Genomic DNA, 25,419 nt, shown 5'->3' on the forward strand with positions numbered 1-25,419 from the left:
CATTCCTCGCTCCAGAAAAGCAGGTTTATTTGACAAATTACTTCAAACTACTGGCCACCCAAACCCGGCTATCTGCAAGAAAAATACTGCAAACCCTAGGGTTCATGGCCTCATGCATTCTCCTAATTCCATATGCAAGACTGCATATGAGGAAACTTCAGTGGTACTCAAGTCTCCGGTGTCAACATCCTCAGGACCCGGAAACAGTGATTCCTAACATTCTTTGCCTAAGGACAGAGTTCCTTTGGTGGGCAGAGGTCTGCTACCACAAAGAGGGACTCCCTTTCACTCTACCCCCCCGCCGCCCAAACCTTGACAACAGACACATCAGACTATGCATCGGGGGCTCACATGGCAGGCAAGTGTATTCAAGGAAATTGAGCCCAGGACAAATGCACCTGCATATCAATCAAAAAGAAATTTTAGCTGTACAGAATGCACTGGCATTCTTCAAATACCTTATCCTTCCAGGACAACTGTTGATAGACAGACAACACCACAGTTACGTGGTACATAAGCAGGGGGAACTCATTCCTACCCACTCTGCAGGTTAGCCATGGCTCTGTGGAACACAGCCTTGAGCAATCAAGTGCACCTGCAAGCTCAACTCCTGCCAGGCAAAGAAAATTCACTGGCAGACGATTTAAGCAGAAATCTCATGGACCCACATGAGTGGAAACTGTAACCCATCTCATTCAAGCTTCTAATCCACAGGTGGGGAACACCAGAGGTGGACCTTTTTGCTTCCCCACCAAAACCATCAGTTGAGCAAATTTTGCACCAGAACTCCCCACAGCCAAACATGGAAAGTGGATGCCCTTTCCTTTACATGGGAAAACCTCTCAATTTATGCCTTCCCCCTCTGCCCCTCCTCTCGAAAGTACTACTCAAGATCAAACAGGGCAGGCCAAGGACAATCCTGATTGCACCAGACTTGGCCACGTCCGCACTGGTACCCACTTTTACACAGTCTGACAGCAGTGCCACCCTGGCACCTGCATCAGACCCCCCTCTCTTCTGTCCCAGCAGGAGGGCCAGATTTTGCATCCTCGGCTGGAAACCCTGAACCTAGCAGCCTGGCTTATCCCTGAATACATCACCAGCAACCCTCAGCAAACAGGTGCTGGATGTCATCCTTGAGGCCAGGAGGCCTAGTACTAGGAAATCCTATTCAAAAAAGTGGAAAAGGTACTGTTCTTGGTGCCAGTCTCAGGGAAAGGACACAACCGTGCCCACCTTACCTCAAATCCTAGATTATCTAGCAGAGCTGCTCCACAAAGGCCTATCCTTCTCTTCTATTAAGATTCATGCCTCTGTCATCTCGGCTCATTACAATACTGAGCCACCCCTCTTTTCTCACCCTTTGGTCAAACAGTTCCTGAGAGGAGCTAACAATTTAAGACCCCCGAGGAGAGCTCCCACTCCTGCCTGGGACCTTAACTTTGTCCTAGAGAAGCTCACACTTCCCCGTTTTGAGTCTGCTGCTACAGCAGAGTTAAAATTACTCTCTTAGAAAACAGCCTTACTTCTAGCCATCACTTCAGCAAGAAGAGTGTCTGAGTTGCAAGCCCTTATGGCTGTGGAATCCTTCATTATCTTCCATGCGGACAGGGTTTCCCTCAGGACTAACCCATAATTTATGCCCAAGGTGGTATCCAGTGTGGCTTTAAACCAATCCATCCATTTACCCACTTTTTTCCTAATTGTCAGAATAAAGGGGAAAGGATCCTGCACTCCTTGGACGTGCACAGACAGCTTAGCTTCTACCTTGACAGGACTAAACTTTTCAGAAAATCTGACCAGCTGCTAGTCAGCTTTGCTACAGGGGCAGAGGGCAAGGCCATTTCAAAGCAAACCATCTCCAAATGGATACCACACTGCATCCATTTCTGCTACAAACACCATGGAAAGCCTACCCGACGGGATCAGATCCCTTTCCATTAGGGCTACCTCAACCTCTACAGCATTTCTCAGGGGAGTCCCTACCAGAGACATCCTGGAAGCTGCAACCTGCAGTTCTGTACACACCTTCACCAAGCATTACCACTTATTTTCTAATTCCAGAGCTGGATTTGCTACAGCAGTTTTACAAGGCCTGCTAGCCAGCCCTAATACTTCTTGACTACCTCCACCCTTCCTCAGCTTTAGGAATCAACCTGGAGTTCTGTACACACCTTCACCAAGCATTACCACTTATTGTCTAATTCCAGAGCTGGATTTGCTACAGCAGTTTTACAAGGCCTGCTAGCCAGCCCTAATACTTCTTGACTGCCTCCACCCTTCCTCAGCTTTGGGAATCAACCAAAGTGTGATGACTGCAACAGTGAAACATGAGGAACATAGTACAGTTGTGTACACTTACCATAAATGTAGATGTTGGTGTATTCATTGTTGCAGTCCTGGTTACCCTCCCTCCAACCCCCTGACTTATCTATACTTTCTACCTGTCCTCTTTTTTTGGCCATATCTTATGGCAATGGTATTTACTTTTTACTGGAGGTGTTCCTCACCAGGTAATTGCTCCCTATTTTGGGGGCTCCTGACATCTGGGGCAAGAAAAACTGATGTAATGGCGTCGGCTGCATGTTTTATACTCTTGACGACCTGACGTCATGGAAGAGGCTACAGCATCCAGCTCAGAAATCCCAAGACTCTAGTATTCAGGCCGACTGAGGGCTGCCTGCAGCAGATAACCCAAGTGTGATGACTGCAACAGTGAATACACTTTAACATCTACATTTATAGTAAGTGTACACAGCTGTACTTTGTAAATTGTCTGGTAATGCTGTTAGAAATGTAGAATTGAGTACTAATGTTCTGAAGTCTGACTGAAATGTACTATACTGAACTCCTGAGTATGGATGTCCTATTTTGGACTGTGACTAAAATTTACATTACATATTTATACTGAACATCTAAAATAGCTGTGTGTAAATGTTGTATTCTGGAAACTAACTTTACGAATACTGAAGAAATATTCTGGAGACTAAACTATTAGTAAAGGAATACCTTTTTTTCTGTCAGTATTATCTGAATGCAGATAAAGCATAAACTGAAAACTAGTACCATTTATACAGTTGTCTGAAAACATTAAACCATTTGTATGCTTTCATTAACTCTGATTTCCATAAATGCACAACTGTTGTTTATACATTTAAACTTTGAAGATTTTAGATAACTTAAACACATTTAAACAAACATTGAAGTAGACACTTGCTGCATACACATTTTAACTTTAAAGAATTTAGATACTTTAGTTGTGCACCCACAGCTCTTGCCAAGTTTAGGCCTTACTCTGCATTGTCCCAGTCACTGCTGAGGTACTGGAAGGGCATCCATTGAGTTGGAATGCTGGATACAGTTAGGCCTTCCAAACCTCCCCATTCACATCCCTTGGGCAAGGGTGGGTGGCTGATGATTTTCTTGACTATATTTGAATATACATTCTGGAAAATCAACCTAGAAATTGTCTTTTGTAGTAATATCTGTAAAGCACTAAAAAAGCAGCATCAGGTCCTTAAAATAACATTTGCAGTTTTAACAATTGTAAACTGATGACATTGATTGTTGCCCTGATTTTTTTATTTACATTTTTCTGCATGAAATGCAAGTCTGTAACTGAACTGATAATGTGCTTCAGTAAAATGGAAAGGTTGTAACTTCATTATTAGATCAAATGGAAACTCCAGTGGCATGTTTTTTTTCCTGACATAACCACAAATGAAGCTAAAGTAGTAATTTGACACTGTATTAATATTTTAACATTTTTTGCATTTTTACACCCTTATAAAATTAATATGTTTACTCTGTGACCCTCTGTGTACGTCTCCCACTCTCTTAACATAGCCGCTCCTTTAGCTGACATCATTTAATTCTTTTAGCACTACTGAATGCTGCAAGCATTTATCATTACTGTCTACAATTTTCTTGGATAAATGGTAAGAACTGTTGCTGCACAAAACCCACTAATAATAATAAAGAAATAAGTTCTCTTACCATAACGTTCCATCTGCGTTGTTGTTCTTTCATTCATCACTGATGGGTTCGGTTCTTAGCCCTCGGAATCGAGTCGGCCTAATACCAAGCGCGCGCTAGTCAAAAACTCTTGAGCTAAGCTTCTACCCACAATGCCCTTCTCCCTGTTACCTCAGATCAAGTTTGCCCATGTTATACAAGTAAAGCAGAGGCCATTTCTGAGTAAATGCCCTAAGACACCACATGGACCCAGGGCATCCCCCAGGAGCCTTTGGTGGGGGAAGGAGGGTGGGAGGTGATGAATGAAAGAAGATAACAACTAAGAACATAATGGTAAGACATAACTTCTTTATCTGATGTTGTTAATCTTCTTCCCATTCATCACTGATGGGGCAGAATCCCCAGCTACCTTAAGATCCTTGGATGGCCCTTATGGAAGAACATTCCTGAGAACCATTGAGCCAAAGGCAGCTCTCCCTCTGGAGACCACATTCAATTTGTAATGATTGATAAAAGTGTGGGGTTTAGCCCAAGTGACTGCTGCACAAATGTGCTCCATAGAAGCCCTGGAATGGAAGGCTACAGAAGTTGCCATCGATCTAGTGGAATGGGCTTTAATATTCTGTGGCATAGGTTCTTTTGCAAAGGAATAGTTGAAACGTATGCAGTCCCTTAGCTATTTTGATAAAGTGACCTTGGACAGAATTTCCCATTCTAGGCTCAGAGAAGGAAATGAAAAGTTGGTCAGTCTTGGGTATTGCTTTGGTCCTGTCTAAATAAAATATCAGTTGCCTGTACACATCCAAGGAATGTAGGCAGTATTCTCCTTTGTTAGAAAAATTTGGGGAAAAATACTGGTAGGTCAGTAGATTGATTTATGGACAAGTCAGAAACAACTTTGTGGAGAAAAGATGGACAGAAAGATTCAGTAGGTTCTTTTGGTGCACAATGCCTGCAACTCCGAAATTCATCTGGCTGACATAATGGCTACCAAGAAGAGAGATTTCCATGATAGGAATTTGAGGTCACATTTCACTGCAGGCTCAAAAGAGGGTCGAGTCTAAGACTGGGGAACTAACATGAGATTCCATAACTCTATAGGCTGCCTGATTGGAGGTCTAATGTGAGAAACTCGCTTGAGAAAAGCTTTACATAAACGCAGTGATATGAGATAAGTACCATCCAGCGCATTATGGTAATTAGAAATAACCGCTAGATGTACTCGTATGGTGGAGGCTGCAGCTCCATCTTAAAAAAAAAAACAGATATTGTAAGACTGCTGTAACTGAAGCCAAATATGGATCTAGCATCTTTTCCTTTGACCAAATAGAAAACCTTTTCCATTTGTCCCAATAGTCTTCTGGTGGATGGTTTGAGAGGCCAGAATAATGCCACGAACAGATGAAGTGAGATCATCCTGCCTGGCGAATAATGGAAGTGGAGAAACCAAGCTGTCAGCTTGAGACTGGAGAGATTCGGGTGACTCAACCCTTGGGGGTGAGAAATCAGGTCTGGAAGAGGGGCCAGAATCCATGGTGGGTGTAACAGATGAGGCCAAAGAAAGGAAAACCAAACTTGCCGAGGCCAAAAGGGGGCTATGAGGATCACTTTGCATTTCAAACGAATAGCTTTCTTTATGAATTGAGGAATTGGAGGAATAGGGGGATAGGCGTAAAGAAGTCCTGTGGGCCAATCGGGAATCACAACGTCTCTCAGGGACTCCTCTTTGGGGGGGAATAGAGCAAAGTAGCTGTTGGCTGGGGAGGTGAAAAGGTCGTCGCAAGGCTGACCCCAATGGCTGAAAATTTCTACCTCTACTTCGGGATTGAGAGACCACTAGTGGGGCAAGAGAATGCATCTGCTCAACTAGTCTGCAATCATGTTGGAGTTCCCAGGGATATGTGTTAGTTTCCAATCACTCTCGGATAGCATCACCCACTGCCAAATTCTCATGGCTTCTCGACATGGGGTATGACTTGGTTCCTCCTTGCTTGTTGATATACCAGAATACTGACATATTGTCTGACTGAATTGCAGTTGTTCCAGAAGTCTGAACTGTTTGGAATGCCTGCAGCGCTAACAGCACCACTCTCAGTTCTAGAATGTTGATATGCAGGATGGCCTCCAAAATGGAACATGCGCCTTGGACTGTCTTTCCCAGGAAATGGCCCCCCACCCTATCAGGGAAGTATCCATGATCACAATGGCCTTGGGTTGAGGGGACTGGAATGGGTAGCTCCAGAGTTCTGTGTCTGGCCTCATCTACCAAAGAAGGTCTTGCTTGCAAGAGTTGGTTATCTGAATCTGAAAACACAGGGAGTGAGAAGAAGCCATTGGAGAATTTGCATGTGCAGTTTCGCAAGAGGCTCTGTTAGTATGGAAGCTGCTATGGATCCTAGGACCTCTCTCGCTGACTGTTTTGACAGAGTATCACCCAGAGCTGAAGCCTCAGTCTTTGGAGTCTGTGAGCTGGGAGGGACACTAGACAAGATCGAGTGTCAAAGACTGCCCCGATGAATTCTATGTGTTGGGCCGGAGTAAGGTTGAATTTCTCCCAGTGGACAGTAATCCCCAAGATTTCTGTCCGAGAAATAAGTCTGGAAACCCCTGGAATCCTTGCAGTCTCAAGTGAGCTGTAACCACTGCCAAGCACTTTGTCAACACTCTGGGGGCTGTAGAGAGACCGAATGGCAAGGTACGAAACTGATAATGATTGGCTTCTAGCCGGAAGCGAAGTAGACTCCTGGAGCGTTTGTCCATTTTGATGTGGCAGTGCACATCGTGGAGATCTATCGAGCACATCCAATCGCTCTCCCTTAGAAAAGGGAGAATGGAGTGAAATGTGACCATCCGGAATTTAGTTTGGGCAACAAACTTGTTCAAACTGCTGAGATCCAGATTGGGTCTCCAGTTCCCTGTCTTTTTTGACACCAAAAAGAATCTTAAGTAAAAACCAGATCTGCATTGGTCTGGTGGGACTAGTTGGATGACTCTTTCTTTTTTTGATGCAGCTGTTTTATTTCTCTAGCTGCTTTTTCCCTATGACTGGGTGAAATGTCTGGAAGTTTGGATAAGTAATGAGGAGAATGGTCTAACCTCTGGTAATGATATTCTGCACCCAATGATTGGTATTAATAGAGTGCCAGGCAGTTTGGTGCAGAGAGAAACAACCCCCGACAGCTTCCAGAGGCAAGTAATCGGGCCGCTCTTCAGGAGTGCTGGTAAGGCTGCCCAGAGAAGGAGTCTCTGGGGCCTTGGTTATGTGGACTCCCTCTGCCTCGATAGGGGCATCTTTCAGAATTGTTACCCCCTCTGCCCCTGGGAGTGTCGTCACCACGTGTGGCACGGAAAGGGCCCTGAGATTTTTTGTGACGCATCTTCCCACTCCTCTGGTTACTGGAATAGGAATGTTGAGGGTTGGAAAAACGTAGACCTATGGCAGACAGAGTCTTACCGTCCTGCTAACACCTGACCAATGTGTCCTTTACCTTGGAGCCAAACAGGGAAGATGCTTTGTTGGATCATTCAGAAAGGAAGACTTGAAGGAATCTGCAAGGTCACAAATGTGCATCCAGGCATGACTACTCATAACGGTCCGTGAACCAACGGCTCTAGCTGGCCCTTCGGTTGCGTGTGAAAGCAACTTCATGGATGAGGTGGAGATCGATTCCAGGGTTGCAAGCTGCGAGGCAACTTTGTCCCTTACCTCATCAGACACCTGTCCTGCAAGCATTCCAGAGAATTTGGAGATCAAGTCTCTTTGGAGCCTCGTAAAATCTGCCAAGTAGTTCAGGGGCCGTATTGCAAAGGTTGCTGATGCAAAGACTCCCCCAGTCTGTCCACAACCCAGGACTCTCTGTTGGGCGGGTGGACAGTAGGACTCTCTTCAGCTAGATCCTTTTTAGTGGCCGCCACCACCACCACCATAGCATCGACTGGTAAACCTCTGGACCAATGTGGGTTATCCTCTGGTGGGGAGAGTATTTTGTTGGGTCTCCGAGGGATCACCTGAACAGAATCAGGGTTCTTCCATGCACATGGCATCACGAGCTGAACCAGCTCATCTGCAGGCGGGGTTACCCAAGAGGTAGATGGCAGGGCAGGGAAAGCCTGCATGAACACGGACTCCTCAGAAGAAGAATTAGCGGGCTTCCAGTCACCCCCACTGTTTCAGCATTTCAAGGATGTCATCAAAGGAGACCTCATCCAGGGGTGACAGTGGGGATCCTTCACAGTCATCGAAATCCATGTCTTCTGTTAGAGACTCCTCAAGGGAGTCTACGTGCTTCCTCTTGCACGACCTCTTCCTTGGAGGCTCCTCAGTAGGGGCTCCTGAGGAAGACTCTGAAGAGTGGGTACCCTGTATAGGGGGTTCCTGCAGCTACCCTGCCTGGTGACCCGGGGAGGTAGCCTGTGGCAGCTGTAGTTCAGGGGGAGAAATCAGGGGGGTTCCAACATCGGCGGAATGCTTCCAGAAGCAAGCGCCCTCTCCATTGCACGGAAAGCAGGTCCGCCTGAAGAGGGGTAGGAGCCCGGAACCGAGAAGGACACCCTTGGAACCGGGGTCACACCCCGCTCCGCCAAACCCGCTCCCGAGGATGGAGCCTCAAGCAGGATTGGTGCAGACAAAACTTCCTGCGCAGAGGATGGAACCAAAGAGACACTCAGAACCGTGCTCTGAACCAAAGATCCAGCAGCCCAATCACGGGGTTGAGGAAGAACCAGTTCAGCAGGAACAGAGGACCAAAGGGACTGTCCCAGAGCCACAGTGAGGTCCACTACAGGCGCCAAGATGGGGTTGTTCCAAAAAGGACTTGGGAGCAGGAGGCTTTGGAGTTGAAATGGTCAAAGGAGGAGAATAGAATGGAGTCTGTGGAGTAGTAGTCAACCCAAGTCCTGCAGGAGGATAGGTCCTGGAAGTCGTGGGTATCTCTCTGGCTGCCAATAGCTGATCCACGGAGAGTATCGGGTCTGTGGTGTGGAATCTACCAGCACCAATGTCTCAAGTTTGGAAATAGGAAGCAGTGGGGTCAAATCCATTTTTGTCGGAAATGTAAAAGAGCTCTGTGCCGAAGTGCACTCAGAGCCGATACGAGAGGTTCAAACGTCATTGCAGAGATGGGCATCGAAGGCGTGCACTGTGCCAAAGCGGCACCCAGTGCCGAAGTTGTAGTAGGTGAGGCGAGGTCTGTAGTGTGCCGGAGACCATATCGGAGCCAAAGCTGGCGCTGATGTAGAAACAGTTGTAGTACCTGGAGCAGATGAAGTCTGTGTCGATGAGGCAGATTTATTCTCCGAAGAAGGTTTTTTTGCACTTTAGGTTTTACAGACTTACCCTGGTCACCCAAGGGTGAAGAGGGAACGGAATGGGACCTTTTCTTATCCTTCCAAGGAGTGGTTGAGCACTCCATCGCAGATAGGGCCTCTGAAAAGGGCAACTTAAGTAGGCCCCTCAATATTAATTTATTGTTGCGTTTGTTCAGAGTGCGCTGGCTGAAACTTTGACAAATCAGACAAGGGGGTTGCACCAAAAGATGGGGCACCCCCAAGCAATAGACACAATCATCATGAGAGTCTGTATTCGGAAGTTTACCATTACAAGAAGTACAGTGCTTGAAGCCTGATGTACCCTTCTTTTCAGACATCATGAAAAGGTTAAACACAATATTAGAGAGTTTCCACTTAGCTGAGAGCTCGGCTGAAACGTGGCTTTATGGCTATGTGGCAAATTAGATCTGAGGTAACAGGGAGAAGGGCACTGTGGGTAGAAGCTTAGCTCAAGTGTTTTTGGCTAGAGCAAGCTTGGTATTAGTCCGACTCTATTCCGAGGGCTCAGAACTGAACCCATCAGAGATGAATGGAAAGAAGATTAACAACATCAGATCTGATGTTAACCATACTGTTTGTGGCATACAGTACTGTCTTTACCTATTGCTAGAGTTGAACTGTTCTAATTTAGGAACTCTACTTGTCTGCCCTTTATACAAGTATAACATGAGAGTTGACCTGTGGCTTTAATGACGCACACTATTTATGATGCATTCTTCTCTTGCATAGGATCTGAACTTTTGACTGTACTGTCACTTCTAAAATGTTGAGTTTAAATTTTGCATTCGGTAAATTAGCAAAACATAATTTTAATATGTATGAAAGTTTTTAGATATGTATGCATTGCAACATTTTACTACCATAATTTGAGTCTTAATGTCTGCTAAACAAAACAGTAACACAAAAAATCATTTCCCAGATCTGCAACTGTAAACCCATTATTCTGCAAATTAACGTGACTGTCATTTCTTTAATAACCTACTCAACATTTGCTTCCAGAATGGTACTGGCCACTCCCACTTTGTCTTTCTGAGTATTATATGAACACAGATAAAGCATAAACTGAAAACTAGTACTATTATACAATTGTCTGAAAACATTAAAACATATTTGTAGTAGAGGTCCATTTATAACTGATATTAATGTGTGTATTAATCAGTACATTATTCCATTATTTCTTTTCTGTAAACCATGAAATACTGTAATTTCTTTAAACCTTAAACAATGACAGATAAATAATCGGTTGGTGATGGACTGCCACACCCTTTGTAGATGAGCTGAAAAATCTGTTTTTATAGAACTAGCAAAAACACTGACTTAAGCTATGGTATGTGTTCCTTCTTTATTTTGCCCTGGAACAGTAGTAATACCATTGACTTGAGTTAAGGTATGCCTTTCTTCTTTACTTTTGAAGTCTGTGTATCATTTATGCTGGTATTTACTTTATGAAACTGATCAAAATCTGCACTCTAATCCCTCTTATCCCCCCTGGTTTTTGAAAACAAGAAACTAGAATTTATTGCATTCTGAACACCTGCATTTGAAATGATGTGAACTTTTGCAAATGTTTTCTGTTTGGCTTTGGAAATCTGCATGTTGCATACACTGGCTGTGTTGATGTCTGTACCTGCAGTACTGCAACTTCACTTTGTTTTGAATTACATATGCTGCAGCATTTGAACTAATTTCTGAAAACTAAACAAGAACTTCTGTTTAAGTCTGAAACCATACTGATAGAAGCTGACTCATTCTGAGAATCCGTTGCAGTCTGCTTTTTTTATATCCATCCCTTTTGCATCTAGAAAGATTTAACATTTCTGAACTAATAACACTGAAATTTAAATGAACATTTGTGGAACACAGTTTTTTTAGACTGTTTTACCCAGTTTCTACCATTAAACCACACATTTACTGGTGTCTTTACTGTAGAAATACAGTTGGACATATTTATACAATTTATCTTTTCTGATGTATTTAAACTATTCTGAGATTTACTGTCTGACTTAGCTAGAAAATGCATGCTCACATAAAGGAAGTTGAAGTAGCTTTAAGAAAGTGTTCTAATGTCTCCTAGCTTTTAAAAACTTTTTCTTATTTCTTGCTGTGTGACATCACACTGGAAACTTGAAAGTCTGTCTTCCGTTTTGGAGATGGTGAAGTATGTTGCTGTTAACTGGATAATGTCTTACACTGGTATCTTGGAATGTGAAGTTCTTTGACACTTTTTATTGTAGATATTCTAAAGTAACGTACACTGCTGTTCTGTTAAAGTTCTTTGAGACTTACTGTAGAATGTCTGAAGTAAGGTTTTGTATGAACACTGCTGCTCTGTTGAAGTCCTGTGAGATTTTACAGGATATCTTCTGAAATAGTGTTCTGAATGAACGCTCAGAATGGTGGTCTGTAGGATGCATATAGTTTGACTGCAGGCGCAAGGTTGATATGGGTTTTTGAGACTGACTTTGACTGTTGTCCCCCACTGATGGTGGCTTGCCATTGAAAGAATAGATAGGACTGTAGGATACTAGAATTAACTGGAACCTGGAAGAAACTGGAATGAATGTCTTTGTGTTTATTACCCAGAACTGTGCTGAACAGGTGCCAGTCTCTCCTTTATGGACCAAATCTTCTTGTAATTTTCAGAATAAAGTCTGCGCACACTGTAGTTTGGTTAAGAAGGCTTTATTACATACAGTGAAGGTAGATGTCAACATCTGAATGCCGTTTCCAATAACGGTGCTGATAAATTGAAGCAGTTCTCTGCATTCATATTCCTTTCATTCATATTCCTTTGATAAACTGAAATGGCCATCTGCAGTCTTATTCTTTATATTCCTTCCCTCTTGAGTAGAATAATTAATATTCTGAAATGCTGGATATTTGACTGGACATCTGCACTAATACCAGTGTGTCTGTACTGCCTTCTGAGTACTGCAGTGCCATGACTGTTTGCATATCGGTCCAAAAACGAACTAACTTGTCTAACTGTATCTGAAGTATTTCCTAATACCAGGACCCTACAAATCCCTACACTCCTCCTTAGCCTTGGTTTCCAAGCCTTGTACCATATAAACAAAATGTGTTTGTACTCAAGTATACAGCACATTCTGTTCTTATCAGTATTCTTGACTGAAGGTCACTTTCACTAATTGAAAATGCATTCACTGAAACTGTATGCAGACTGTGAAGCCTACTTTAATATGGTTGCATTTCTAGACTTATGCAAAGACAATTTTGTATTTTTGTACATTTAAATACCTGATCTAACAAGATCATATAGTAGCAGTGCCTTATCAGGAACTTCACCAGATGTTTTGTTTTAATGGCAGCTTGGCTTCATACTTTTCCCTGAGAACAACAGTGGTCACAGAAATACAGAACTTTAATGAAGCTTTCAGGCTCTCAACCCTTCATCAGCATTACACAATATACAAATTTACATCATTTAAATAGAGGAACAATTAAAATCACATGATCAACCAGCCAATGAACTTTTTTTTAAAAAGTTATTTAAAAGGGAAATGTTTAAAACATAAAAATATGTACAAATAATGTGTTATACATAATATATCATTTTTAGTAGTATTTTATAAGTTATTTAGTTGGCGTTTAACTAGTATTGGTTTTATACTAGTAATGTTATTTAATCCTGGTGGATTTTCAGCCTGTAGTCTTATTATCCACTCTAGTTCTCTTGTTTCTACAAGGTTATTTATATCACCCCCCCTCATACCCACTTGTATTGCATCTATACATCTGAATTTAAAAGTATGTGTATTGAACTCATGTATGTGCTTATATAGGGCATTAGTCTGCTGTGCTGATATTTTTGAAGGGGACAATATTTTTATACACCCCATAACGCATAAGAAGTTTTATTTTCATGTTAATGCTAATTGTAATACCACAAAGATTATCTACCTTGCCACTTGTGTAAATTGTCAAGCATTTTATGTAGGGAAGACTATACGGAGGTTGAAAGACCGTATAATTGAACATAGGTCTGAAATAAACAGACAAATACAGACTAATGCCCTATATAAGCACATACATGAGTTCAATACACATACTTTTAAATTCAGATGTATAGATGAAACAAGAGAACTAGAGTGGATAATAAGACTACAGGCTGAAAATCCACCAGGATTAAATAACATTACTAGTATAAAACCAATACTAGTTAAACGCCAACTAAATAACTTATAAAATACTACTAAAAATGATATATTATGTATAACACATTATTTGTACATATTTTTATGTTTTAAACATTTCCCTTTTAAATAACTTTTTAAAAAAAAGTTCATTGGCTGGTTGATCATGTGATTTTAATTGTTCCTCTATTTAAATGATGTAAATTTGTATATTGTGTAATGCTGATGAAGGGTTGAGAGCCTGAAAGCTTCATTAAAGTTCTGTGTTTCTGTGACCACTGTTGTTCTCAGAGTTTTGTTCTATCTACGTGTTCAGTAATTCATACTTTTCCCTCCAGTAGTCCATATGAAAATATTACTCTTGGTTTGCATACTGGAACAGCAGCCTATACAATGTGTAACATCATGCATTATCATGTGCATTGCAGTCTCTGTGTTTTTCCATATAAAGCTTCAGTGTTAATTTTCTGTTTGTCTTGGTTTCTTCATTGGGTCTCAACCCTGGATCCATTTCACCTTCTGTTATGTATTCTGTAATCGCCCCTTCCTTTTTCTCCACATTCTTTGCCATTTTTGCACTAGCAACTATTTACTAGACTATGGCTTCAAACTAGCCTTGAATGAGCAACATGTATGCCCACAGCTACATCAGTTTTTATCTTTAAAGGAAAAAAGAGGGAAAACCGCTATCCACTCAAAGCACTGTGTGATCTCTCCAGCAAGATTTGGTCTCCGAGTGATTGTTATGGTGAATACCTCATAACTTCTGTTTGTCTCACTGCTATATCCTACAGGTAGCAGACTCTAGTTTAGTTTGATTCCGCACTCTCTGGCTGCACCATTCCAAAGTTCAGTTACTCATGTCGGAGGGTTACTGCGTAGAATTTGCAAGTGTTCAAGAAGACTTGTTCTCAAGTACTTCTGTTTGCTTAAGGTGAGATAGGTAATTTGTTTTTTACCTTTCGTATGCCCATTAAAATGTAGAGCTCCAGTCTTAATGCTGTAATGTTTTATTTGTACTGGTTGACCAACATTCTATAACATACTTCTGAGGTAGGCAACATACTGTATTTTTAATTGCCTGTTTGTTTAGCTTACTTGACATTCATGGATTTATTATTCTTGTACCAGCTCATCCTTGGCTCTTCAGAGATGCAGACACTGATGATCGACTTCTTGCCAACCAGCAGCAGGTGTTTCTCCCTTCTCCTAATGTGGATGGACAGCCAGGATATGTAAACATTACACTTCCAGGTATGACAGCATGTATAGTCTGTAGCTACGTACTAGGTTGTGTGAATCTTGCTGGTGCTTCATGAAAGGTTTTATACACCCCTTTGCTGTACTGTGGACTGAATTTTCATAGTGTCTCGGCAGAAAAATGACAGCGCATTGAAATTTGATCTGCTAATGTGTAAAATGAATTTTGGAGCCTTTTCTTTCTGTGGCATTTAGCACAGAGGTCTGAGGCTATGAGCTTTTAATTAGTTGATGTTCTTCGTGTTTCACTGTTGCAGCCATCACATTTGGGTTATCTACCTGCAGGTAGCCCTCAGCCGGCCTGATTACCAGAGTCTTCAGATTTCTGCATCGGATACTGTCTCTTCTTGCATGATGTCAGGTCGTCAGAGGTATAACACATGCAGCCGATGCCATTACATCAGTCTTTCTTGTTGTGCAGTGCCCAAAGCAGAAGCAGTTCGCAAGTGCAGGTCGGCCATCTCCTGAAATTTTTGTTTTTCGAGTTTCAGACCCGAAGTCTTCAAAAAAGATAAGTACCCCATTGGGGATCCTTTTTCTTTCTCCAGCCAATGTCACTAAAAGTTAATTGTCTTGCCTGTGTAAAGCAAATACCTCATAGAGATTTTCATTCTTACTGCAGCCCCTGTTTAGGCCCAGACCATGAAGTCCCTTGCTGTTGGTTTTGTGCCTTGTTCAACCCCTGAACTATTCGTCGTCGGGATATTTTTGCAGCCAATTACTTTCGTACTCTATCTCAGTACTCCGAAATAGCTTCGTTAAGCCATCCGACTACCGATCTTCTGAAAAAACGTAAGGATAAAGACAGACCGCATAGGTCTAAAACTGCTGACGAAGCTTCTGTTAAGCTAGTCGCCAGTCCCGCCGGTACTCAGTGAGGTGCTTTCACAGCCCCTGATACCCGTACTTCAGATTCGCAGGCCTCTACTGAGATCCATTCGGAGTCCTGTATGCCACGAGATGCTGCTTCGACTATGGAACCTGCGGTTGTCTCTACCTTGGATGAGTCCGGAGCCGCTGTGCAGTCACCGGCTTCTGAGTGTGTATTCAGGCCTACAGACATTCATATTAAACAGACGCCATTGTTTCCATCCAGAAGTTCCGAATCCCTCAGGCCAAAAACTCGCACTATGCCTAGAAAACCAACCAAACCGCAGGTCCGGGCCCATATGCCTCAAAAACAAATGCTTACCAATGGCTGAAGACCTTATTACCTTAATTAGTGGAAGCCAGCCTTTACCCCTCTAAGAGACCTAGAACTGAATTTCTTTCTGATTCTTCTGATCCGGAATCTGATATTTCTGCTTCTTCTGATTACCAGGATTTGCCCTTACCTGCTTATGAGGATTCTGATGCAGAGGATTCCATTCCCTCTGCTTCCCCTCCAGAAGATCTTTCTTTCTTTCGGTGAAACCTTGCATACTCTTAGGAAGCATTTCCGCTGGGAAAGCCAGGATTACTCTGAGTCCAAAAAGAGACTCGGGGATTTCTTACTCCTGTCTCAACACAGGCCTTTAGCTATCCCTCCTGATGTTCATCGTGCATACAGCTGCAGTAATCACAGATGGGTTTTCAGCCGTCAGGCGGTCCCTCGGTCGGCCGAATTCCAAAGTCTTGGTCCGGCGTCGGTTGTCGCTTACTCTTCTGAAGTCAGGAAGGCCAGAGTATACAAGACACAGCCGACGCCATGTTCTTCAGTCTTTTTTGCCGCGAGGTGCCCGAAGCAGAAGCAGTTCGCAAGTGCCAGTCGGCCAGCTCCTGAATTACGAAAATAATTGGAACCGAAGTCTTCATTAAAGCTAAGTACCCCGTTGGGAAACCTTTTCTTGCCTCACACCGATGTCAGAAAAAGTTAATAATTGTATTTCTTGTTGGAAGCAAATACCGCATAAGGATTTCCATTCCCTTTGCATACCTTGTTTGGGCCCAGACCACGACGTCTCGGGCTGTCGCTTTTGCGCTACCTTCAATAAACGCACTATCAAGCGTCGGGCGGAGTTCGCCCAACACTACTTTGGTAAAGCTTTTGACTATAAAATGTCGTCGGACACTCCGGCTACCGTTTTGTCCAAAAAACGCAAGGAAAATGACCGACACGCGAGGCCCTCGGTCCCTGCCGACACCACGCCAAAACAGGCTACACGTGGTCCGGTACTCAGCGAGACGCCTTTGCAATCCCTGACTACCGACGACACTCCTTTGGCTCCTCTGTACCCGAGACCGCTGGGTCCTCGGCCCTTTCCCAGACTACAACCGAAGCCCCTGCTAATGTCGAGCCTACTAATGTGGACAGGTCCACTTCCACCCATGGTGTATTTAGATCCTCATCGGCTTTTTCAATTAAGGCCTTTACTAAATCCAAAGCAGCCAGGCATCCCACGAGGCCTGTTCCACAGGGCCCACCTCCTGGACACATGCCTAAGAAACAGATGCTTAAAATGGCTGAGGATCTAATTACTCTTATCAGAGGTTCTCAGCCCCCCCCCCCCTGACAAGAGGCCCAGAGTGGAGGAAGAATCCCACTCTTCTGACCAGGAATCCATTTTATCAGAACATTCTGATGCAGAGGAACAATCTTACTCCCCTTTTGAGGATTCGGATGCAGAACAGTCCACCCCCTCTGTATCCCCTCCTGAGGATTTTTCTTTTGGGGAAACCTTGCACACCTTGAGGGAACACTTCCATTGGGAAGGCCAAGACTTTTCAGATTCCAAGAAAAGACTTAGGGAATTTCTCTGGTTACCTCAGCATAGGCCTCTGGCTATTCCCCCTGTTTTGGATGTACTAGATGATGTCTACTCGGAGGCTTGCCTTAACCCTGATTCTCTGCCTCCTGCACCAGTAAAACCTGATGGGTATTAGAGTACCCAGTTCTCACCAATTTCTCTACAAAGGCCATAATGCTGACCCTGAAACCATTTCACAAGGCCCCAAGGGATTAAAGGCCTCCACTGCCAAGAATCCACTTCCTGCAGAAAGGGAATCCAGATCTCTAGAAAGGTGGGGTAAAAAGGTATATACCTCGGCCACCCTAGCCATGAGGGCCTTAAACTGTCAGTTTCATATGATTAAATATCAGCAGTACCTGTTATCACAGTTAAGGAACAAAATGTCTCAACCCGAACAACCAGATTTAAAAGAGTTACAGGATATGATGCATAGTGCGGAGCAAGTGGGTAAACACACCTTACAATGTGGTTATGATGCCCTAGAGGCTTCCAGTAGAGCAGCTGCTACAGGATCAGTCATTCGCAGACACGCCTGGCTTAGGGAACAAAATTTGCCTGATCATGTGAAAGCTAAACTTCTTGATGCTCCTTTACACAAGGATTTACTATTTGGTACTAATGCTGAGGAGATACTACGGAAAATGGAAGAAAAAGCCAAGTCTATGCAAACTGTCAAAGCTTTATTACAGGTCCAACCACCATGTTTTAGCAGAAATTGGCCTTCAAAAAACTGGTCCTTTCCAGCCACTGACAAGCCCCAAAGAGGTAGATACAGACGCACAAGGGGCAGAGGGCAATCACAAGGATCATATAGAGGCAGACAGTGGCAATGTACAGCACCAAGAGGTGGTGAAGATAGTGCACAACAATACAGGAAGCAAACCCAATGACTCCCTCATTTCCATGCCAAACGAGTCTCAACTGGCAGCACCTTTGGGAGGGAAACTAGCATTATTTGCAAGCAATTGGCATATTGTCACAACAGACAAATGGATACTGGACATTATAAACAGAGGCTACAAATTTCAATTTCACACTCTTCCAAAAATGAGAGGCATGCCAAACCTGCCACAAAATCAAAGGGCAGAGGCACAATTACAAATTTCAAAGCTCCTAAACATGAGAGCTATACAAAAGGTACCTACGCACCAACAAGGTCAAGGTTTTTACTCCAGACTTTTTCTGGTACCAAGAAAAGGAACCGACTGGAGACCCATTCTGGACTTATCCATCCTAAACACATTTCTGCTCGTACCAAAATTCAAGATGCTCACATTACAGCAACTTCTTCCCATGCTGGGCAAGGAGTTTTGGCTGGTAACATTGGACCTCAAGGAGGCATACCTGCATGTCCCAATCAGACAAAGCTGCAGAAGATACCTCAGATTTCTTGCAGGTTCAATCCACTATCAATTCTCTGCATTGCCCTTTGGCTTATCTACTGCGCCCAGAGTATTCACAGAGTGCCTGGCATCAGTGATTGCCTACTGCAGACTTCAAGGGATACAAATTTACCCTTATCTGGACGACTGCCTGATCCAAGCGGACAGAAAACACATACTACTGGAACATCTGGCATATGTGACACGGTTACTGCTTTCTCTGGGATATACCATCAACAAGGAGAAATCAAGGCTAACACCATCTCAGAAAATAACCTTCCTGGGTGCCAGCTTGGACACAAACACCCAGACGGCATATCTTACGCCAGAAAAACAAGGGCAACTATCTCAATACTTCAAAACACTAGCAAAAAGTACCAGGCTTACTGCAAGGAAAATCCTGCAGGCTCTGGGATTCATGGCATCTTGCATTCTTCTAATCCCATGTGCAAAATTGCATATGAGGAAACTTCAGTGGTACCTAAAAAATCTATGGTCTCAACACAGTCACAGTTTGGAAGCAATTATACCAATAATCCCATGCTTGCAAAAGGAATTTCTATGGTGGGCCCAAGCATGTCAAGTAAACACAGGCCTTCCATTCTGCAAGCCTCAAGCAAAACAAGTCATAACCACAGACGCCTCAGATTATGCCTGGGGGGCACACATGAAGGACCAGTGCATTCAGGGCAGATGGTCCCAAAAGGAAAAGCACCTGCACATCAATCAAAAAGAAATGCTGGCAGTAATAAATGCAATCACAGCTTTCAAGGACTTCCTGCATCCAGGACAATTGCTGATGAGAACAGACAACACCACAGTAATGTGGTACATAAACAAACAAGGAGGAACACATTCATACCCCTTGTGCAGACTAGCCATGACTCTTTGGAACTTGGCTCTGGAAAGACAAATCGAACTTCAAGCACAGTACGTGCCAGGGCTGGAAAACACACTGGCAGACACTCTAAGCAGAAATATGACGGATCCGCACGAATGGAAGTTACATCCTCTGGTGTTTACAGAGATAATCCAAGCGTGGGGGAGGCCAGACATAGATCTTTTTGCCTCCCACAGGAACCATCAAATGAAAAAGTTTTGTTCAAGGACCTTCCATCCAAAGGCCTGGAAAGTGGACGCCCTTTCATTCTGTTGGACAGCATGGACAGTTTATGCATTCCCACTTCTGCCTCTTCTGCCCAAGGTACTTTTGAAAGCAAGAACAGACAAACCGAGGATGATACTGATTGCTCCAGATTGGCCAAGGCAACACTGGTATCCACTCCTGAGGAGCTTAACGCATACTCCTCCCTGGTCCCTGCCTCTAATACCTCTTCTGCTGACTCAGAACAACGACAAAACTCTTCACAGTCAGCTGAAAACACTCAACCTAGCTGCATGGAAAATTCCTTAACACCACAACAGACCCTACTCTCCAAGGAGGTGCAGGATGTCATCTTGGAGGCCAGAAGACCATCTACTAGAAAAGCTTACTCCGCAAAATGGAAGCGGTTTTGCTGTTGGAATGAGAAAAGAGGCCAGGACCCTAGAAATTTGAACTTGCCTCAGGTTTTACAGTACCTAGCTGAACTACTGAACAGTGGGCTCTCATTTTCTTCCATAAAAATTCATGCCTCGGCCATTTCTGCAGAATTCAACACGGATCCTCCTTTATTCTCTCACCCACTCTTACGACAGTTCCTCAGAGGGGCTAAGAATATAAGACCTCCAAGGAAGCAACCAATACCAGCCTGTGACCTTAATTACATGCTAGTAAAATTAACATTGCCTCCTTTTGAACCTGCTGCCTCAACAGATTTGCAATATTTGTCCTGGAAAACTGCTTTCCTTCTGGCTATCACTTCAGCTCGTAGGGTTTCTGAATTACAGGCCCTCATGGCGGTGCAGCCCTTCCTCATCTTCCATCAGGACAGGGTTTCCCTTCGTACCAACCCATCTTTTATGCCAAAAGTGGTATCCCGGGTAGCCTTAAATCAAGCCATACACCTACCCACCTTTTATCCTAACCCTCAAAACAAAGGGGAAAGGCTGCTTCACTCTTTAGACATCCATAGGCAGCTACGTTATTATTTGGACAGAACAAAGTCCTTCAGGAAATCAGAACAACTTTTTGTGTCCTATCCCAGAAAGACAACTCCTGGCGTCCTATCCTGGACCTCTATTCTCAATACCTTTCTGGTAGTTCCAAAATTCAAACTGCTAACTCTTCAACAGCTTCTTCCTGTGCTAGCCAAGGATGCCTGGCTGGCAACCCTAGACTGAAAGGAAGCTTACCTGCACATCCCAATAAGGGAATCTTGCAGGAAATACCTACGCTTCGGGGCAGACTCCTTGCACCATCAGTTCTCTGCACTTCCCTTTGGCTTATCTACTGCGCCCAGGGTATTCACAAAGTGTCTAGCTCCAGCCATTGCATTTTGCAGGCAGAGAAATATTCAAATTTACCCATACTTGGATGATTGTCTGATTCAGGCAGAAAGCCAGGACTTGCTATTACAACACCTGGCATTCGTAAAGAAACTTCTAAGCTCACTGGGATGCACCATCAACAAAAAGAAATCTCACCTAGTACCCTGCCAACAGATTGTATTCCTGGGTGGAAGCTTGAACACAACTTCCCAGATGGCATTCCTCACACCGGAGAAACAAGTTTATTTAATAACCTACTTCAAACTATTGGCCACAAAACCCTAGCTATCTGCAAGGAAAATACTGCAAGCCCTGGGGTTCATGGCCTCTTGCATTCTACTAATTCTATATGCAAGACTGCATATGAGGAAACTCAAATGGTATCTAAAAAGCCTGTGGTGTCAACATTCTCAGGACCAGGAAACAATGATTTCTATTTGTTGTATAAAGACAGAGTTCCTTTGGTGGGCAGAGGCCTGCTACCACAACAAGGGACTCCCTTTCACTCTACCACCTGTCGCCCAAACCCTAACAACAGACTATGCATGGGGGGCTCACATGGCAGGGCAGTGCATTCAGGGCAAATGGAACCCGCGACAGTTGTACCTGCATATCAATCAAAAAGAAATGTTAGCTGTACAGTATGCTCTGACAGCTTTCAAAGACCGTATTCTTCCAGGACAACTATTGGTAAAGACAGACAACACCACAATTATGTGGTACATAAACATGCAGGGGGGAACCCACTCGTACCCTCTCTGCAAACTAGCCATGGCTCTGTGGAACACAGCCTTGAGCTACCAAGTACACCTACAAGCTTAGTTCCTGCCAGGCAAACTAAATTCACTGGCAGACTACTTAAGCAGAAATTTCATGGACCCACACAAATGGAATCTAGAACCCAAAATATTCAACCACTTGAACAAATGGGGGACTCCAGAGGAAGACCTGTTTGCCTCCCCTCAGAACTACCAATTGAACAAATTCTGCACAAGGACTCCCCACAGTCAAGCTTGGAAAGTGGATGCCCTGTCCTTTACCTGGGAAAGCCTCTCTGTTTATGCCTTTTCCCCCTCTGCCTCTCCTCTTGAAGGTTCTACTAAAGATCAAACAGGACAAGCCAAGGACAATACTGATTGCACCAGACTGGCCACGCCAGCACTGGTACCCCCTCTTGCACAGTATGACACTGCTGCAACCATGGCACCTGCCTAAGACCCCCTCCCTGCTGTCCCAGCAGGCAGCCCAGATTCTGCACCCTCGGCTTCAAACCCTGAACCTTGCCGCCTGGCTAATTCCTTGAGCTCTCCTCTAGCATCCCTCAGTAAGAAGATGCTGGATGTCATTCTAGAGGCAAGGAGGCCTAGTACTAGAAAATCCTATGCTGAAAAGTGGAAAAGATACTGTTCCTGGAGCCAGGCTCAGGATGGGCACAACGGTGCCCAGCTTGCCTCATATTCTACAGTACTTAACAGAAATGATCCACAAGACCTTATCCTTCTCGTCGATTAAAGTTCATGCGTCTGCCATTTCAGCACATTATAATACTGAGCCCACCCCTCTTCTCTCACCCCTTGCTAAAACAATTCCTTAGAGGGGCCAAAAATTTAAGACCCCCCCCCCCCCAGGAGAGCTCCCACTCCAGCCTGGGACCTTAACTTTGTATTGGAAAAGCTCCCCCCCCCCCATTTGAGCCAGCTGCAACAGCAGAGTTGAAATTCCTTTCTTGGAAAACAGCCTTCCTTCTAGCCATCACTTCAACAAGAAGAGTGTCTGAATTACAGGCCCTCATGGCAGTGGGAACCCTTCATTATCTTCCATGCGGGCAGGGTTTCCCTCAGGACTAATCCTACCTTTATGCCCAAGGTGGTGTCTAGTGTGGCCCTAAATCAGTCCATTCATTTGCCTACTTTTTTCCCTAATCCACAAAACAAAGGGGAACAAATACTGCACTCTCTGGATGTGCACAGACGGCTTAGATTTTATTTGGACTAAGCCTCTCAGAAAATCTGAACAGCTGGTAGTTGGCTTTGCTGCAGGGGCAGAGTGGAAGGCCATTTCAAAGCATACCATTTCCAAATGGATAGCCCATTGCATTCCTTTCTGCTACAAGCATCATGGAAAACCTACCCCACAGGGGATAAGATCACATTCCACCAGGGCTGCATCTACCTCTGCGGCTTTTCTCAGAGGAGTCCCTACCAAGGACATCCTAGAAGCTGCTACCTGGAGCTCTGTACATACCTTCACCAAGCATTACCACATGCCTATCTTTTCTAAATCCAGAGCTGGATTTGCCACTAAAGTCTTGCAGAGCTTAATAGCTGGCCCTAATGCTCTTTAACTTCCTCCTCCCTTCCTTAGCTTTGGGAATCAACTCAAATGTGAGGACTGCAACAGGGAAACATGAAGAACATAGTACAGTACAGTTGTGTACACTTACCATAAATGTAGATGTTAGAGTGTATTCACTGTTGCAGTCCTGGTTACCCTCCCTCCAGCCCCCTGACTTATCTTGGCTCTACCTTTCCTTCTTGTTTGGTATATTTATTTTTTCTGGTGTGTTTGCTTTTTGATGGGGTGTACCATGCCATATAATTGCTTCCTGTTGTGGGGGCACCTGACATCTGGGGCAAGAAAAACTGATGTAATGGCTTCGGTTGCATGTTTTATACCCCTGGCAACCTGACGTCATGGAATAAGAGAGAGCATCCGACGCAGAAATCCTAAGACTCTGGTATTCAGGCCAGCTGAGGGCTACCTGCAAGCAAATAACCCAAATGTGATGACTGCAACAGTGAATACACTCCATTTATGGTAAGTGTACACAACTGTACTTTTCCTGTAGTCCAAGACTTGATCCTCTCAGCTTTTATTTGCCAACTGTGTGAAAGTCAATTAACCAGACTGCTTTGGGGTAGCTGAGCTCCTCAATGGTGTCCGTAACTGCATACATAGCATTCCTGTAGCTTTATAGGTGTTTACAATTAGGTGTGTTGCATGAATGTTCTCCATTCACTTTATTTTTTTGTCCTATTGATAAAAATTAGGTGCTTCAGAACAGTGGAAGATATTCCTTTGTTAGTAGGTTTAGTCTGAATGTGATCTACAGAGAAAAATAATTTAATAGCAGATAAAGGCTTCTACCCAGTTTTTTACTACAATAGATTAGGCAAAATGATATGGAGTCTGTAGTAAATGTGAAGACAGACTGAGCCAATCTTTTGCTGCAGAAGTAGATGTCTGGTAAGCTTGCATTTATGCAGGTGCATGGGTACTAGTTGAGAGAGAAGAAAGGAATGGTATTGCTGGCTGTATTTCTTTTGCAGGGCTGGACTCTGCAGTCTGCATTGCTTGCACATCTCTGATGGAGACTTGGTGAAATAGCAGTGTTATTTATTTTTGGTCTAGAGGAGGTATAGGCTTCTCGCCCAAATTCTGGGACCATTTTACACCTTATGAGGATATAGTCATGCAGGGCAGGCTGGGCAAGAAGAGTTCTGGGTGCATTTTAAGATGGTGGGTTGAGAACTTGCCAGCCAAGTTCTTGTTTTTATTACCTTTGTGTTTAACATCTTTTTATTAAATTATAATTTGAGAGGCAAGCTTACATTTATATAAAAGAAAGCAAAACCATATTAGCATATTCCTAGCTGCAAACATTATACATCGCATATATTATTTTATATAATTGTCATCAATCCAGCACTACATAAATACACTGTTGGAAACTCCTGGTGTTCTGGCTGCAGTGTGATTCTCAAACAGTCTGGAACTATATCACTGATAAGTATATTTCTTGGCATTTTAACCTTTCAGAGTTCTGCATTGTCTTAATTTTGCCTGACTGAATTATTTAATATATTTTCTGGCATTGTTTTCTGTTTCTCATCTGTCCTGAAACCGTCCCCCCCCACCCTATTCTTGTAGTGGTATTATAGTTGTTGGCTTTGCAGTTGCCCACCCCTACTGTAAATTTTATCTGGAACAGCCCTCCCATTGTGGTGTTCACTCTACTTAATACAGAGAGAACATTTGAGAAGGCCAACCCACTTAGGTTCTTAACCTTGAATTTTTCTTCTGCTCCTTCTTCCTTTCTCCTTGCACTTTACTAACAAACAAAAAAAATTGCACTTTGTTTTGCTTTTGCCTCTTCTTAAA

The 25,419-nt window shown here is 43.6% G+C and overlaps 1 protein-coding gene across 1 annotated transcript in view; it reads left to right on the plus strand.

The window, feature by feature from the left end:
* VHL (von Hippel-Lindau tumor suppressor) overlaps positions 1 to 25,419 on the plus strand; it is a 246,333-nt gene that overhangs the window by 61,296 nt on the left and 159,618 nt on the right. The window contains exon 2 of the mRNA XM_044078638.1: positions 14,589 to 14,711. Coding sequence (XP_043934573.1) covers positions 14,589 to 14,711 — 123 coding nt within the window. The remainder of the gene's footprint in view (positions 1 to 14,588; positions 14,712 to 25,419) is intronic.

Source organism: Protopterus annectens, chromosome 7.part1, assembly GCF_019279795.1.
Source record: "Protopterus annectens isolate FY-2018-M chromosome 7.part1, PAN1.0, whole genome shotgun sequence".
Classification (NCBI taxonomy): Eukaryota; Metazoa; Chordata; order Ceratodontiformes; family Protopteridae; genus Protopterus; species Protopterus annectens.